The 17,962-nt window shown below is 42.0% G+C and overlaps 1 protein-coding gene and 1 long non-coding RNA gene across 6 annotated transcripts; one reads left to right on the top strand and one right to left on the bottom strand.

Moving 5' to 3' along the window:
• Positions 1-447: 447 nt before the first annotated feature.
• Positions 448-16,318, bottom strand: phf19 (PHD finger protein 19). Of its 5 annotated transcripts, none has more exons than XM_057034247.1 (15): positions 16,183-16,310; positions 14,161-14,233; positions 13,398-13,575; positions 13,225-13,306; positions 12,928-13,041; positions 12,434-12,528; positions 12,169-12,317; positions 11,786-11,881; positions 11,521-11,710; positions 5,916-5,983; positions 5,692-5,838; positions 3,250-3,310; positions 3,094-3,182; positions 2,939-3,025; positions 448-2,791 (listed from the first exon to the last, which is right to left on the bottom strand). In XM_057034247.1, exons 2-15 carry the CDS (start codon positions 14,178-14,180, stop codon positions 2,464-2,466), a joined length of 1,704 nt encoding a protein of 567 aa, XP_056890227.1. In that variant the 5' UTR covers positions 14,181-14,233; positions 16,183-16,310; the 3' UTR covers positions 448-2,463. The 5 variants fall into 5 exon arrangements, with proteins under 5 accessions (XP_056890227.1, XP_056890225.1, XP_056890226.1 ...); XM_057034245.1 differs by having other exon boundaries at positions 2,939-3,028; XM_057034246.1 differs by having other exon boundaries at positions 2,939-3,028; positions 14,161-14,191; positions 16,183-16,267.
• Positions 16,319-16,376: 58 nt separating this feature from the next.
• LOC130526528 (uncharacterized) lies at positions 16,377-17,707 on the top strand. The gene is made up of 3 exons (XR_008950769.1): positions 16,377-16,392; positions 17,111-17,234; positions 17,307-17,707. It is a non-coding gene; the product is annotated as an uncharacterized LOC130526528 (long non-coding RNA).
• Positions 17,708-17,962: the final 255 nt, after the last annotated feature.

Consider the following 17,962-nt stretch of genomic DNA (forward strand, 5'->3'; position numbering starts at 1 on the left):
TCACACTCACCAGTGGTCAATTTGAGTCACCTGTTCACACCAAACTTTTGTGTTTGGCCTGTGGAGGGATGCCAGAATACCAGGACGGACGTGACACATTCCAGAGAGGCCCTGCTATCCGAGGACAGAACTACACTGCTTAGCAGTCCTGGGTGACTAAAACTATTTAGCATTGTACTGAATAGTGTTGAAAATCGTCAAGTCAGATCTGAAGATATATATCGCAAATTGTATGTATGTATATATATATATATACACGTTATATATATATATATATATATATATATATATATATATATATATATATATATATATATATATACACAATCTCCAAAATGTCCCCACAATAAAGGTGTCCATTATAGATCATGACTGTTACATGTAAAAAAAAAACCAAAAAGCAGCCAAACAGTTAAACATACAGACCAGACCAAAAAACAACTTCCATTGGTTTGTTTAACACTTTAATGTAGTCAACAAGATATCAGCTGCTTGGTCAAAGGTCATAATTGTTCATTTCAGGTCATGGTGGTAATTCATTTGTCAGTTATTAATAACATCACATGACCAAAACTATTGTCACAGTGCAATGAGGACAGCATTCTTAATATGGCGGTTATTTAAAGTAACAGTTTATCGTCTTAGAGACGTTTAACTCGATTAGCTTTTTGAATATAAAAACAAAGGGCTCTGTAGCTTCAAGCTAACAAAACAAAAAAGGATCTAAATGCTTTTATTGCATAGATAACTGGAAATAGAATATGAAGTTGAACACAAACACAGCAGTAAGGTGAAGATCCCTACTACTCTTCCTGACACTGAAGTAAACTTTGGCTACATTTGCACGACAATGTGGTCACCAGAACCGTAAACATTTTTCTTTGAAGTTTCAAAAGTGCTCTATCTTAACACAGAGGCTTTGTGAAAACAAGGAAAAGGCTGTCGTGAGCATGCCAGGCCAGTGGTTGGTGATGTTTGACAGATCGTTAGCGATAGATGTTGGACGAGGAGGTGTGGCTCACAGTCTCTGTTCTAATTCATCCCAAAGGTCTTTCATTGGGTAGATATCAGGACTCTATGCAGGGACATTAAGTTCTTTTCCACCAATTTCCATCATCCAGGTCTCTACGGACCTTGCTTTTTGCACTGGTGCAGTTATATTGGAACTGGAAGGGACCACCAAACGTTTGCCACAAAGCTGAAAGCATGAGATGATCCAAATGGCCTCGGCATGCCGCAGCATTAAGAGTTTCCTCACTGAATCTAAGGGGCTGAGCCCAACTCCTGACCCTCCCCCACACTATAACTTCCCGGCCAAAGACTGTTACACTTGGCACAATGTTCAAGAAACGAATACTATTCTCCCCAGTCATTGTGATTGTTCATGCCAGAGGACACGCGCATGATTTAAACCACCGCAGTTGACGCTATGTAATGTAAGGTTTCCATGCAGCCATGGAAACCATGAAGCTCTATATGCGCTACTCTTGAGCTAATGCAAAAGTTTGGAGGTTTGTAGCTGTTGACTCAGCAGAACATTGGCGATCCCTGTGCACTGACCCTGCTCAGTGATTACACAGTGTTGTCCTTCCAAGTCACTTCCATTTTGTTAAACCACCACTAGCATTTGTCCTGCCAGCAGTGAAAGTGAGCCAAAACAAATGAATTTGTGGTTTAAGTGCCCCAGGTTGTCCACACTTAACACCTGAACTATATGTTTGTGTAATTGTGCATGCTACTTATTACGGGTCGGAATACACATTTTATTTGCAAAGTGAGGATGTTTTGCCTGGTGATCAAAACGTGGTTTTAAGGTTCAGGTTCGGTGCAGTTTAGTTGTGATGGTTAGTGGGTAGGAGCCAGGGAATAGATCATGTCAATGATAGTCCTTCCACTAATGGAAGTACAAGAGTGTGTGTCTTGTCATCTTTGGCTCTTCACTAAAAGCTTAAGCTTCAATAAATTTCCCCAAAAGAGTTGAGTTTTAGCTCAAGGTTCAGTTTTAGCTCCAGGTTAATTCATTTAACTTCTTGCATTCCAAATCCAAGAAGATCTTCATTTTCTTCAAGACAAGATCAACCCTCTTCTGTTACCTGTACTACGATAAAGTGCATGCGTTTTCACCTCGGTTGTTGTTTTCTGTCACTGATGGGTTATTACATAGGAAACTGTTCAACATTCTCAACTCAGATCATTAGTTGCTGGACATCTCCACTGGCATGACCAGTGATCATAGCCAGTCTTGCAGAGAAAAAGCCACTTTTCTTGGTCTGGTCACCAATGTTTTTGACATTTCAATACTGTAATAAGTTTGAGAACGCACAAACAATTTGAACTGTTACCAAGTGAAATCTGTATTCAGTAGTGACTTCTCTGAACCAATTAAACTGAAGGTTCACTGTCATGGTACAGAAATGAGATTAAAGACAGCTGTCACCTATAAACCAGCTATGTGTTAATGTGCTAATAAGGTGTTGCCCCCTCCCACTCCAACAAGTACTGGACTGTCCCCTGAGGAGTGATCCTGCGAGCCAACACCTGGTACCTCTCCCCATTGGTCAGCCTACCTGCAATACCAAAATAAGATGAAATGGATGAGTGGAGGTGGGATGAGTCAGAGGGAATCTCAGAAGGGTCAGAAAGGAAATGGGAGGAATTGGACACATGGGTGTGGATCATAGAATCTTGGTCATCAAGCAAAACAGAAGACTCCTCTGTCATCTCTCTGTGACTGGCCCACTGGCAATGAGTGTTACTAGGCAACTTCCTCTTCCTGCTTCCCACCCTTCTCCTAGACAGAGAAAAAGAATCAACATGAAACATAGCTGGAAAAAAGTTAATCTTCGGCTCCAAGCAAGAGTGTTCCTTGTTTAACTTCTTTCCTAAGACAACATCAAGATGAATGTCTCTCCTTCAGTTAATACACATGCAGAATCACCCGAAATGGTAGGAGGTGCTGGTTGTAGCAGATCCTGAAGTGGAAACATCAGTGGAGTCTTGATCAATACTGACAGCTCGACTGGAACTACTGTGAAAGAAACTTACTTAGTACCATGAGAGACTGCGATCATAGGTAAAATGGTCTCACACTACCTCTTGAGGCTCTGCAACTCATCCAGAGTGAAGTCAAAGATGTTTGCCATGTGATGGTTAGAAGCCCAACTTCTACAAGATATTCCATTCTACAAAGACAGAGACAATGTTGAACAAAAGAAGACTGGACATGCAAAGAAAATAGAAAAGTCTTACATTTGGAATGGCATCTTCTAGAAGCCACTTGGCCTTCCTCTTCTTTCGCTCAGCTGAAGAGCTAGAGCGAGAGAGAGATTTGTTTTTTTTCCTTTGAAAAACTCATTTTAATTTAGGCCATTTTTAGAAGAACAAACTATGATCCAGGCAAAAAGAAAAACATTCAGTTGAGCATACACGTTCACAAAAACAAGCTTAACATTTTCAAATACAGTGCTTATTTTGAACAATCGGCCTGCAACAGGAGGTACAAAGTCTCTAGAGAAGAAAACACCCCCCTCACCCCACTGTTGCTGCTCCTATGGCTAAGGAATAGCTGCCCTGCCCACTCCCTTCTCCAGTCAGGCTCATCCAGAGTGCTGTGGGTCTTCTGAAGAAATGTTACACTCGTTTTGTTTGCTGTTGATGAAGGTGAAAACTGAGGCCCTTTTTGTGTCCTCCCGAGCACCGTTAATGTTGTCCAACCTGATCCCATGTCCCATGATGAGGCTTCATGTCAACACCAGAAAACATGCACAGAGGCAACATATGTGGCCTAGTCAGTGCTGTCAAGACAAGACCTCATGCCCCTGTGTTACCTTTGGCAGCAGTTTTTTGAGGCGGTCGGTCAGTCTGGAGGAAAGACCCAATTCTTGAGAAATATTCTTGAGGATAGCCACTGCGCCTGTGAGATATGTGTGTGAGGTGAGCTGTGTATGTCCTCTGTGCATCGTGGTAGGCTGGTTGTATGTCTTGATCTGAGCTTATCCTGTTTGTCCTGCAGGCTACATGCGTTCACCGCCAGTTCAAAGGCAGGACACTTTTACTCTTCTGTGGACAGTTTCTTTATCTTGTCACATGTTGCCTTGGTGTCTGTACTCTTCCTTTTGATCAACAAATTGAGGGTGTCATCCACTAAGCTCTCCTCCATGTCTAGGATGGCCTCTTGTGGTCATCTGCTCCAACAACTCTCTGGTGAGACGCTGACCCCTGCAGGATCCTTCACCTCCACGGTTGTGATTGCCAGTTTGCTCTGTGTGTGTCTCTGTGTTTGTATTGCGAGTGTGCTTGTGTGTGATACTACCTGTGTCACTCTGTGCGCCTTGCGCAGACTCGCTACACTGATGGGCGAATCGGCTGGCCGACAATCCCCACGCTATTTGGCCACGACTGGATCACATGACCCTTCTCCCCACAACCAAAACACTTCAGAGAATTGGTGGTGACATGAACGGTTTAATCAAACTCATCCACTCTGAAGCGACGAGCCAGATTGAGCTCTTCCTTGTTATTGCTGAGAATCAGCAGCAATAAATCGTTCTTGAGGGAAGAGAGTGACGTTCGCAACCACCACCTTCTTAACCGGGTCAGCCAGAGGAAACACCGGCATCAGTGCACCGTTGATGACCACACCAGCCTGCACCAACTTATTAGCCTTATCGGTGCTGTCCACAGACTTCATGCTTCTGTGACCCACAATCGTCTCCACAGCCAGGCCGCACTCCTCCACAGATGCACCAACCGGTGGGGAGAGTTTGACGCCGTGTCTGCGGGTTTCTCCAACCTGGAGACTCCCGGCGGCGCCACCGCCATGATGGGCAGGGTGGCCGTGACTTCCAAACAATTCCAAAACCCAGCGAACAAAAGACAAACAATTACCGTATTTTCGCAACCATAAGGTGCACTTAAAAGTCTTACATTTTCTTTAAAATGGACGGGATACCGTATAATGTGGTGCACATTATGTGTGCACCGAGTTCCAAAATGTGTAATTCCAAAATGTGCTTTTCGGCTTTCACAATAGCCATTTCGGATTCATTTTGTTCATTTCGGATACAGAAGATGATGTACGTGAGTACATTAACTAAATACACGCTAGCGTGCATGTTTTCAGCCAGCATATAGTATGTTTTACCATGCCCGTGCCCTATAATCCGGTGCGCCTTATGTATGTGTTAAATACAGAAATAGCACCCGTAACTGATACGGTGCCTTTTAATACGGTGTGCCTTATGGTCGCGAAAATACGGTACAGAAAAGTGCTCCCCCATATGACTAAACACCACCCAGGGTGATAATAAAGGTTAGAAATTAGAAAAGGTTTAGATAAAAAACACTCCTAACAATCACTCACTCCCGCAGCCTGACACACTCACCACGCTGACAGAGAGAGACAGTAATGGTGACTGAATTCTCAGCTTGATCAGCTTAAACAGGTACCATGGACATTCTGTTCTGTTGCATAACTACAGGTGTTAAAAGGAAGCACATATTGAAAGACAGCTACTGGATGTTTGCAAAAAGAAACTCAATTTGATCTGAGTGGTCAGATCTGTATCGTAGCATCTGTAATCAATTATTTAATTTTTTTATCTGAAAAATAAAGAGACCTTCACTTAAACCAGAGGGCCTCAGGGTTAATGTGTGACCTCTATCCTCAATCTATCAAGGTGTGACACTAACCTGGCCCGGACGCCAAACTTCTTACAGCCTCGCCCACCATCACTTTGAATCCGCTCAGGAAACAACTTGGAGGAGGGATTGGGGGGGACTCTTGTCCTCAAGCGAAAGATGCATTTCCTTTTTTTGATCTCTTTCCCGCAAAGAAACCTTAAACACACATCAAAGACTTATCTGACGCACATTTCTGCAGTGTGTGCATGTATGTCTGTGCATGCGTTTCTTACTTGCTTTTATATTTATTCAGAGCGTCCAGTAAGTGCTTCCCCCGATCTGCTGCAGGAGTGTTAGACAGCTGCAAACACAGACAAATGTTGTTTAGGTTCATCACAATTAACATAACACAACTAACCATAACCCGATTAAATATTGAACTATGGAACAGGTGTCAGTCAAGACAGACAGGCCGCTATCAAATGTTTAATGATGCTCCTGAAACGGCAGATTCTGTGAGTGCTTCAAGAAAGGTGCGTTCACTCACCATCACACATGGTTTTAACAGCAATACATGTGAAGACACCATGAAGGCAGCATCATAGTCCCAATTCTCAGGAGCACCACAGGCATCCACACTGTACAATACTACTCTATATTTGTTGCATTATTTGCTCTTCAGTTGCTGTGACGTGATTGTGATGTATTAAATCTGTGTAACATAAAAGCAGTCAGAACTGAAGAAGCCTCTTGGATACGACGTGTAATAAAATAAAGGAAAAATAGCGGAAGTCCAATTGAATTTTCCTAAGTCAAAAACTCTTTTAGCTGAATGACTGAGAACATTCACTGACATAAAAGCAGTTTGTTTTCGTAAAAATGGTGATAGGCTGAGACAGTCTGAATCCGATCCAGTCAGGCTAATGATTTCCATAAAGTTTTAATGAAAATGGATATAAAGCCAAATGTGAAAAAATAAAAAAAATAAAAAATACTGTATTTTCCAGACTATAAGTCGCACTTTTTTTTCATAGTTTGTCAGGGGGTGTGACTTGAACGCCGGAGCGACTTATATGTAAATAAATACATTACAAAATTTCACATGTTCGTTTTCACACTGATAACCACAAGAGGGCGCTCTAGGCGCATGTACCTGAGGAATGAGTTCCTTTAGCGACACAGAAGAAGCGGTGCTTCGAAACTAGACTTGAAACTTCCTCGGATGTTCTTTATGCTATAGTTATCTGAATAACTGTTAACATGTTACGTTAACAAAGCAGACACGTACTCAGTTCGTTGTGGGTCATGTAGCTGAATTTGTTACGTTAGCATACTGTAACACTATTGCTAATCCATTATTATTTTAAATTGTCTTTCAAGATGAAATGTATGTTCTTGGTCTCGGATTTTATCAAATAAATTTTCCCCCAAAATGCGACTTATAGTCCAGTGCGACTTATATATGTATTTTTCTTTATTATGCATTTTTTGACTAGTGCGACTTAAACTCCGGAGCGACATATACAGTGATCCCTCGCTATATTGCGTTTCATCTTTCACGGCTTCGCTGCTTCACGGATTTTTTTTTGCAAGTCGTTCATTGCAGTTCTCAAATATAATCGAAGGTGGCATATCCGTTTATAAAAATCTTCTTGCTCAGAAAAAGAAAGAGCGCCAACAACTACCCATAACAATGTTCTTCTCTCGGAGAAAGACTCCTGCACCTTCAGTAGAAACAGACGCTACAGCGGAGCGGAGTCAGGACGAAGAGGCACAGCTGGGACTGTGAAATACGCGAGTGACAATGTTTCCAACCTTGTATTACTATATTAAAATTATTGTTTTAAACAAATTTTGGGCTTTAAAACAGGTTTTGATTTTTTGGTTTCATTCTATAGTTCAGTATTGCATTGTAAAATAATAAAAAAAATAAAGCTGACTACTTCACGGATTTCACTTTTCGCGTGTTATTTTTGGAACGCAACTCCCGCGATAAACGAGGGATCACTGTATACCGTATTTTCTAGACTATAAAAAAAAAAAAATCTCTTCCATGCTCTCTTGAGCGGTGCCTCCTTCCTTCCTTCAGACTCAGGTCCTCTACCAGAGGCCTGGGAGTCTGAGGGTTCTGCACAGGATCTTAGCTGTTCCTAGGACTGCGCTCTTCTGGACAGAGATCTCTGATGTGGTTCCTGGTATCTGTTGGACCCATCTACTCAGTTTGGCTGTTACTGCCCCTAGTGTCCCAATCACTACTGGGACCACTATTGCCTTCATGCCCCATATTCTCTCCATCTCCTCCTTCAGCCCTTGGTACTTCTTCAGCTTCTCATGTTCTTTCTTCCTGATGTTGCTATCACTTGGGATTGCTACATCTATCACCACCAATGTCTTCCGGTGTTTATCCACCACCACTATGTCAGGCTGGTTGGCCACCACCATCTTGTCAGTCTGGATCAAATCAAATCAATCTTTATTTATATAGCGTCTTTTACAATCAAAATTGTTTCAAGGTGCTTTCCAGAATCCCAGGGCCTAAGCCCAGACAAGCAACAGCGGCAAGGAAAAACTACCCTTTAACAGGAAGAAATCTTGAGCAGGACCAGGCTCATGTAGGGGCACAGAGCACAGAAACACATACAAAAATACACTGTTTATGCAAGCCGCCGGCCAAGTGGGTCAGCAGGGCCGGAGGTCATCATGCAGCTCCGAAGGCGGCGATACCTGTAAATGAATACAGGGGGGGGGAGCAGAAAAACTACACAAGAATCAGCATAACTAGTCTACTTGATGAGGAGGAGGGAAGGGGAGGAGAGGAGAGGAGGAGAGAAAACCATGACCCAGTGGGGTGACAGAGGCCTGTCAGGTGATCATGTTTCCGGACCCCAGCAGCCTTGGCCTATAACAGCATAGCTAAGATGTTAACCTAATGATTAGACGACCCCTTAAGTATGATAATTTGTCTATGATAGTAACTGGAACTACAGAATTAGTAACAATAAGCTTTTTCAAAGAGGTAGGTTTTAAGCCTAATCTTAAAAGTGGCGATGGAGTCAGCCTCCCGTACCTGGACAGGGAGCTGGTTCCATAGCAGGGGGGCCTGGTAGCTAAATGCTCGGTTCCCCATTCTACTCCTAGAAACTCTATGAACCACAAGTAGACCAGCATTCTGAGAGCGGAGCGGTCTATTGGGCTGATAAGGTATCACTAGCTCCTCCAGGTAGGATGGAGCTAGGCCTCTGAGGACCTTGTAGGTCAAAAGAAGGGTTTTAAAAATTATTCTAAATTTAACAGGCAGCCAATGAAGAGGAGTTATGTGATCTCTTTTGTCAATACCTTTCAGAACTCTGGCTGCAGCATTTTGGATAAGCTGGAGGCTTCTTAAAGAGTTGTTTGGACACCCTGACAATAAAGAATTACAATAGTCCAGCCTGGAAGTAACAAATAGATGGACTAACTTTTCAGCATCATGCCACGTCAGCAGTTTCCTGATCTTTGTGATGTTCCTCAAGTGGAAAAAAGGCACTTCGAGAGACTGTTTTAATGTGTGAGTTGAAGGAGAGATTTTGGTCAAAAGTTACTCCTAGATTCCTCACAGAGACTAGATGTTAATGAGATACCATCTAGAGTGATCATGTGATCTAACCTATCCCTGAGAGGTTCAGGACCAAACACCATGACCTATGTTTTTCCTGAGTTAAGGAGACATCCAGGACTTTATGTCTATAAGACAGGTCTGAAGCTTCACTAACTTCTCTGTCTCATGGATAAATAAAGCTGAATGTCGTCAGCATAACAATGAAAATGTATCCCATGCTGCCGAATAAAGTTCCCTAAGAGAAGCATGCACAAGATGACGAGGATTGGCCCAAGTACAGAACCGTGAGGAACTCCATGGCTAACCCTACTGTATGAGGAGGGAACACCATGGACATGAGCAAACTGGCATCTATCAGATAGATACGATCTAAACCAGTCTCGTGCTGTCCCTTTAATCCCAATCACATGTTTCAGTCTCTGTAAGAGGATGCTGTGATCAACTGTGTCAAAAGCAGCACTGAGGTCCAGCAGAACCAGCATAGAGACCAGTCCATGATCTGAAGCTATAAGAAGATCATTAGTAACTTTAAGAAGTGCTGTGATGCGCCTGACTGAAATATCTCAAACAGGCCATTTCTCTGCAGGTGCTCCAGTAACTAAGTCACCACCACCTTCTCAAGAATTTTAGAGATAAAAGGAAGGTTGGATATCGACCTATAATTTGCTAAGACATCAGGATCCAGTGATGGTTTTTTAAGCAACAGCTTAATCACTGCCACCTTGTAGGACCTGGGTACATAACCTGTCACTAAAGAACAATTGATCTGGTCCAGGATAGAGCTGCCTATCAATGGTAAAACATCCTTCAACAGGTGTGTTGGGATGGGATCTAAAAGACATGTGGTGGACTTGGATTTCTGAATTAGCGATGACACCTCAGAAAGATATATAGGGCTGAAGGAGCTTAAGGTCTCGTTGGAGAACCTGTACAGTATGTTCCCACAGTCAGCACATCTGGTGATGGTCCAGTTGTTCAGATGGCCTGGTTAGCTTTTTCTCTGATAGCTAGAACTTTATCAGTGAATAAGCTCATGAAGTCTTCACCACTAAGGGAAGAAGGGATACGTGGAAACCAACTGACTCAAGTAATGAAATGAAGCCATTTTTAAAGCTGTCATTTACAACATCTACATGGATATTAAAGTCTCCAATGATGAGGAACTCTGAATGTGGCCCAGCAGGGGGCCGATATAGAACTACAAACAAAAGTGGCTTTTCTGTCTTCCAGTTCAGATGGGTGATGGCAAGAGTCAGGCTTTCAAATGAACTGGAGCCATGTTTTGGTCTAGGATTAATTAATAACTTGGAGTGATAGATTGCTGCCACTCCCCCTCCTCGACCAGTAACACAAGGAATGTGATAGTTAACATGGGTAGGAGTAGATTCGTTTAAGCTAACAAACTCCTCCTCCTGAAGCCAGGTCTCAGTAAGACAAAATAAAATCAATGTGATGATCCGCTATCAGGTCGTGCACCAACAGGGATTTACACAAAATAGATCTAATATTTAACAGTCCACACTTAATTGTGATATTAGTTTCCCCAACTTGTACTTTGGTATTAATTTTAATAAGATTATGGTGATTGACCGCTCCCCTGCTCTGTGCTTGGTGAACCTTTAACCGTGGAACAGAGACTACCTCTATAGTGTTAAATATGTTATTGCTGGTGGATGAGGGTTCTATGGAAGCAGCAGAGAGGTGTGTAAGACTACAACTCTGCATCCTGGTCTGGACCCTGGATAGTCAGGTCACCTTGGGTCTCATAAAATTAGCCAAGTTACTAGAAATGAGAGAAGCACCGTCTCTCCTAATCAGACCAGGTTTTCCCCAAAAAGTGCTCCAATTGTTTACAAAGGCCACCTGGTTTTCGGGGCACTACCATGACAACCAGCAATGAAGCGACGACATGCGACAATATATACTCTGATTAAAAAGTGTTCCTCTAATTTTTTGAGCAGTATATATATTTGATTGTTCTTTAAAGTTTTAGTGGTACTGTGCAGTCTGGCTGATGTAGAAATTACAAATTCTCCAGTTAGGAAACAGTGTATGCACTTATTTTAAATGCCACCAGTTCTTCATCCTTTCCTTTATGTCACGGTCACAGAGCAGTGAGGGCAGATCCTTTGTTTCTGCATGTTTAAGTTTCTTGCTTACGTTAAAATGATGTCAATCGGAATTAAAAGTTTATTAATTCAGCTGGTATCTTTAAAAATGACTGAACTGATACCTCAAATGAAGCCAATGTCAAAGTCAGAAAATATTTCTTTTTAAGGGTCCATTATATCCAGACTCACCTTGCCAAGCTGTAACTGGTCCCAGTTTTCAGAGACAAAGTCCAGAATCTCATCCAACTCAAAGTATTTCTTTTTGCTGCTCACTGAAAGGTTGTAGAGTACCAGGTGAACGAGGTCCACCCACCTAAGAGACAGGCGTCGAATGTACTCAGATCCTTTATTGCACACTGCGCACAGGAACAGGTAGAACCTGAAAGTAAAACATTAAAATGACCAGTGAACATAAAAACACAAGAAGAAAGAAGCAGTAGTGGAGGAGGCTCACCTGTCTCCAAACATCATGGAGCACTGCAGACACTGTGTGCACGCCTCATGGAACCACTGCTGACACCGAAAACACTGCAGCATCTTCAGATACCACCTACACACACACACACACACACACACACACACACACACACACCACACACACACACACACACACACACACACCACAACACACACACACACACACACACACACACACCACACACACACACACACACACACACACACACAACACACACACACACACACACACACACCACACACACACACCACACACACACACACCACACACACACACACACACACACACACACACACACACACACACTCACTAAGCCTGTAGTCTGACAGAAAATGTGCAGCTCTGTTAATTGAACTCACTCTCCTGGGCCTCCACAGTAACAGTAACACTGCTGCTGATTGGTTCGGTGCTGCGAATCCCAGTCCAGACTCTCCACCTTGTAAGGTAACACTTGTTTCATAGCCCATAAAGTTTTGGAGAGTGGACCTTTCTTCAGAGCTCCACCTTTCTGTGTGAAGACAATTGCAATGACACTGTGACGTATCCATGTGCTCAGTCAGTTACCTGTCTTTAACAGTTGGCATGGGACCAAGAGGGAGCCTGAAATAAAGTGAATGTGTGTACCCTGACAGCCAGAGCAAAGACACAGCGTCTACAGAACCAAGGGCTGGTGACGATACTGCCCTCTACTGGAGGCACATGACAATGCTGGTGGAAGCCTGAGAAAATAGAACGATGGGCAGAGATACAGATTATTATTTTTACCATTGGTTACAATAATGAGAAACTCAAACAGAAGAGATGTTGCATGTTGTGCATCCATGTTTGACATCTACAGAGGTTTGACATAACCCCACACCTTTTAAATGAGCACTCGGCTAAAATATCAAAACTGAGGTCTACAAAAATGCAATAAAACAAAGCAGCACAGAAAGAGCCACAGCACAGCTCTGAGGACATTTAACACTACACATAGAGCCAATATTTTTATTATTCACAAAAGAACAAAAAAAATGTGACCAGAATTAATAAAAACAGCTAAATCCACATTTGACAACTTTGAAAAGTTCAGTCAGATACATGGAGGGGACAGGGCCTATCACACCAGGCTTACTCACCAATGCCACACTTCCCACAGATCAGGATCTGGTTGCTTTGGTTTGTCTGGTTGTCACCATCTATATCACCCTCTTTACAAACTGAGCAGCGAGGCTCCTCCCCAGGTACTCCAGCTGCAGTCATTGGATAAAAACTGTTACAAACAGACATATAATATGGCCACACCATGACAGTGAAATCCTGCCAGTCTCCCTCCCTCCATGATTTCTGTATTGCAGTCAGTGTAATGGGGTTTCTACATATTAATAATTAATACAGTAAGACTTAATGCCCGTCCACCCCTGTGTCCATCTTACCATGTTGGATGTCCTTCCAAAGGACCCAGAATTTGGAGTTGTCCTCAAATGTAACAAAGCAGCTCTGTCTAGGGGGGCTGACCTGCCACCAAGAAATCACAAAACAGAGTTAGAGGTGATCAGAACTGACTGACCGACATGCATGTCTGTCTGTCTGTGTATGTATGTGTTACCCTATGGATCTTGCCCAGGTAGTAAAGTCCATCTGACCAGTGGCAAAGAACAAACTGGCCAACAGTCAGATTTGATGCCATCTCTTCTTCCAGACCACGTCCTTCTCCATATGTTCCACCTCTTGGTGACACGTGAGGCTTCAGATCAGAAAAGGGTCCAGTCAGGTTCTCCAACATCCTGGAGATAGTTTTCTGCCATTACTTGTCCAGTCTGGTGTGTAAACTCAATCCAGTTTAGGATTGCATTTGACATTTTCCACCAGCATCTTGCTGCAGTTTGGTTTCAATTTAATCTTCTGCAATTTCATCATTATGCAAAAGTAATCACCACGGAGATAAGAACTATAACTGAAAGCTGTGGAAAAAATTGTGTGACTGGTTCAAAAAATCAGAAAGAAAATGAGCAGCAGCCTTTACCTTACACACATTCCCATCATTGGTTATATTTGATAAGGTACCTTTGCTTTATCACCTTATTAAATTTTTAAATTAGAGCATTAAAACTTTATAATTTGGATAAAGTTAAGAGGCTATTTAAAGTAACAACAACTGAATACAAAGTTGCACTTTATGGAGGTCTAGAAGATGTAGATGACTGAACAGGCGTATGATTTTATTTTAGTCTGGTGATGTAAAAGGACGACAGTCTTTTTCCGTGTTAGATTAGATTTTATTATTTTAGCATTCTCTCTTCAGTGGTTTGGTTACATTCACTTATGCTGCGCAAATCATTTGCATGTAAATTGTATGAAATCTTACAGACCTGTGTAATGTGTACATCATTTCTGCATCAGCTGGTACAGGAACATACGAGGATGGACAAAATTGTTGGTATCCTTTGGTTAATGAAAGAAAAACTCACAATGGTCACAGAAATAACTTGAATCTAATAAAAGTAATAATGTAAAAATCTATGGAATTTAACCAGTGAAAGTCAGAAAGTGCTTTTTAACCATGCTTCAAAATAATTATTTTTAAAAATGCTTAACTATTCTAACATAACTATTTAAAAATTAAACTTATGAAATAGGCCTGGACCAAAATGATGGCACCCCTAGAATGTGACCAAAGGGACATGTTAATCCAAGGTGTGTCCACTAATTAGCATCACAGGAGTCTACAATCTTGTCAGTAGGCCTTTACATAGGCCTACAGGTATGGACCAGAGGAAGCAAAGGAAAGAGTTGTCTCAGGAGATTAGTAAGGAAATTATAGACAATCATATTAAAAGGTAAAGACCCATCTCCAAGATGCTTGATGTTCCTGTGACTAAGGTTGCACATATTTACATAACAGAAATTTAAGATCCATAGGAGTGTAGCCAGTCTCCCTGGATGTGGGCACAGGAGGAAAATTGATGACAAATCAAAGAGACTGATAATACGAATGGTAACAAAGGAGCCCAGAAAAAAAAAAAACTTCTAAAGAGATTAAAGATGAACTACCAGGTAAAAGAACATCAGTGTCAGATTGCATCGCCTGTCATTTGAGTCAAAGTGGACTTAATAGGAGACTACCAAGGAGGACACCATTGTTGAAAATAAGTCATAAAAAAGCCAGACTGGAATTTTCCTAATTACATGTTGACAAGCCACAAAGCTTCTGGGAGAATGTCCGATGAACAGATGAGACAAAAATACAACTTCTTGCCAAGGCACATCAGCTCTATGTTAACAGATGGAAAAATTAAGCATATCAAGAACACACTTTCCTACTGTGAAACATGGAGGAGGCTCTGTTATGTTCTGCTTTGCTGCATCTGACACAAGGTGTCTTGAATCTGTGCAGGGTACAGTGAAATCAAGACTATATAGGGATTCTAGAGAGAAATGCATTGGCCAGTGTCAGAAAACTGTCTCAGTCACAGGTCATGGGTCTTGGAGCAGGACAATGACCCAAAACACACAACTAAAAACACCCAAGAATAGCTGAGAAACATCGGACTACTCTAAAGTGGCTTATGAGCCCTGACCTAAATCTGATTGAGGTCTTTAGAATGAGCTGGAAAAGGCACCCTTCAAACCTGAGACAACTGGAGCAGTGCATTTAGCCAAAAATACTTGCTAAGGTGCAGAAATCTCATTGCCAGTTACAGGCATCGTTTGATTGCAATGATTGCCTTGAAAGGATGTGCAACAAAATATTAAGGGCACCATCATTCTTGCCCAAGTCTGTTTCATGATTTATTTATTTTTTTTAAATATTCTATCAAAGCATGGTTGAACATCAATGTCTGACTTTAATTGGTTAAATTCCATGGAATTTTATTTGCTTTTAACAGATTCATGTTATTCCTGTGTCCACTGAATTTTCCTTTCATTAGATAAAAGGTACCAACAATTTTGTCCACGTGTGTATATGCATTTATTTTAAATGTCACCAGTTCTTTCTCCTTTTCTTTGTCACTAGTACAGAGCAGCGAGGCCAAATCCTATATGCTTCTGCATGATAAAGCTTCTCTGGTTTATGTTAAGACCATGTGATTCACAACACTCAAAGTTTACCATTTTGCTCTCAGAAAACGGACCCCTCTGATAATCCCACTTGTGAGCAGACAGACCCACAGGGATTCACATATCGGAGCATGCGCCATTGTCTTTGGTCATATTAAGTTAATTTACGACGGTTCCAAGTTACGTTCTCGCCATACAAACGGCGAAAGGCCTCCATAAAGACCGTAGGACCTCCACAGTTCCCGGACAGAACCATAGCGACAGGCATATCTGACAGGTGTTACTAGACTATGTTCCGGTTGTAACTACTGACATTAACACAGCAGTCCTACCTGGTCTGATCCCGTCCTCGGCTAGCAGAACGCCACACACGTCTGTCTTTTGTCCGTCGTGTCAGTTCCCTATGTGTTCGTCTCCGACTCGTAGCGCCAATCTTCAAATTACACTAGTCGCCATTTTTAAACTTTTCCCGCGAATGAAAGGAGGAAGTTCCTTTACGTCATTAGGAAAGAACCGGAAAGGATTCTAAACTTTTGAAATATGTAAGCTACCCCCACATAATGACATACGAATATTCTGTGTGTACCCTTGGTACAATGATAAAAATGTTCTTTTCAAATATTTTAAATTCAATATAAAACCATTTTAAAAAATTAATTAAAAACAGCTGTTCGAAAATATTTTAACTGTTTTGACACAAGGGAAATCAAAAATTCATCTTCCCTGTTGACTGACAAAACACCTCGCTGTGGACCTACAGTGTCCTCAACAGGTCAGAGGACTGTCAAAGACTCTTCCATGGGGAGACATAGTGACCTCAGGAAGAGAGGAAAAGAAACAGAAGTTAGTCTTAGTCAATAGCACAGTCTTGCAAATGCTTGAGTTTCCACTGGCAAAGACAAAATGATCTTATGACGCTGTCAGCTGCTCAAAAGGGCTACCAATCGTCCTGATCAGCTGCAGTTGTGGTGCTTGACATCCTGAACAGAAAGAACTGGAGGCCTGTGGCGTTGCTCTGTTCCAACTATAAGCTTTTTTTGAAAGTGCTCACCAATGAGCTATGCATTGATGCTACATAAATAGTTAAGATTAATGGTGTCAGTTGACTTGAGATAAGTAGCTGATTCTGAACAACCCGTTCTTTGAGGTGAATGTGCTGTAATGCATTTGTAATCAGCGATATATCTACAAAAATCCAGCTGCTTTGGCATGATCCTGTTTTTGCTGTGTCAAGTTGTTGTTGCTCTGTGTTTCCCCTAGGGGTGGTGGTTGACCTGTTTCTTGGCTCGTTCTGGCTGCTTTCAGACCTCTGGTTAATCAGTGTAATTGGGGGCCCCTTGAAGCAGCCAACACCTGCTGATCAGCAATCATTTTCAACATAGTGGTAACTTCAGCATTAATTGACTTGTACACTTGTACCTTCATGTGACTAACTTCTGTTTTCTCTCCTTCCGAGGTCTCTACATCTCCCTTCACCGAAGAGCACTGATCCTTCATTTGAATTAGGCACGATTTGCCACTGGACATTTGTGCTGCAGCTGCAGTGGGGCCATTCATCCCAGCTTACATGCCAATGAGGCTGCACTTTGTTTCCCTTTGTTTCCTCCAGCAGCAGTTCTGGTCGTTCTCTATGTCCGAAGAAACAAAATCCTTCATTGCTGCTTGCCTCATGTGTGCCCGAGGGAAGTCATCCACCAGACTGTCCGCCGGCCTCCTCAATTCTCTTCCCATTCCATGACGCCCCTGGATAAACCATGGATTTTGTCCCTCCATCCACCAGGCATACCACCTTTCCATTGTTGACTGTTTCTCAATATCTGTCCACCACATAGTTGTAAATAAATATTTTCACCATGAGATCACAACTCCTGTCTGCATTCTCAGGTCCCATTTTAGTCAATTGTAACATGCTTTTAATCTAGGTTCTATTGAACAGTACATTTTCGCTACAAGTTGCAGAAGTAACCAGTATGTGTTGCACTAGATGTACAAATTGATGACTGGACTGGGAAGATTCAGCCCTCTTTTTGTTTCTATTTTATTATTTGTATTCACATTTGTCACATCGAGGTGTAGTGTTCAAAAATGTTCTATCATACTGAGCTTTAGTAC

This window comes from Takifugu flavidus, chromosome 5 (assembly GCF_003711565.1).
Source record: "Takifugu flavidus isolate HTHZ2018 chromosome 5, ASM371156v2, whole genome shotgun sequence".
Lineage (NCBI taxonomy): Eukaryota > Metazoa > Chordata > Actinopteri > Tetraodontiformes > Tetraodontidae > Takifugu > Takifugu flavidus.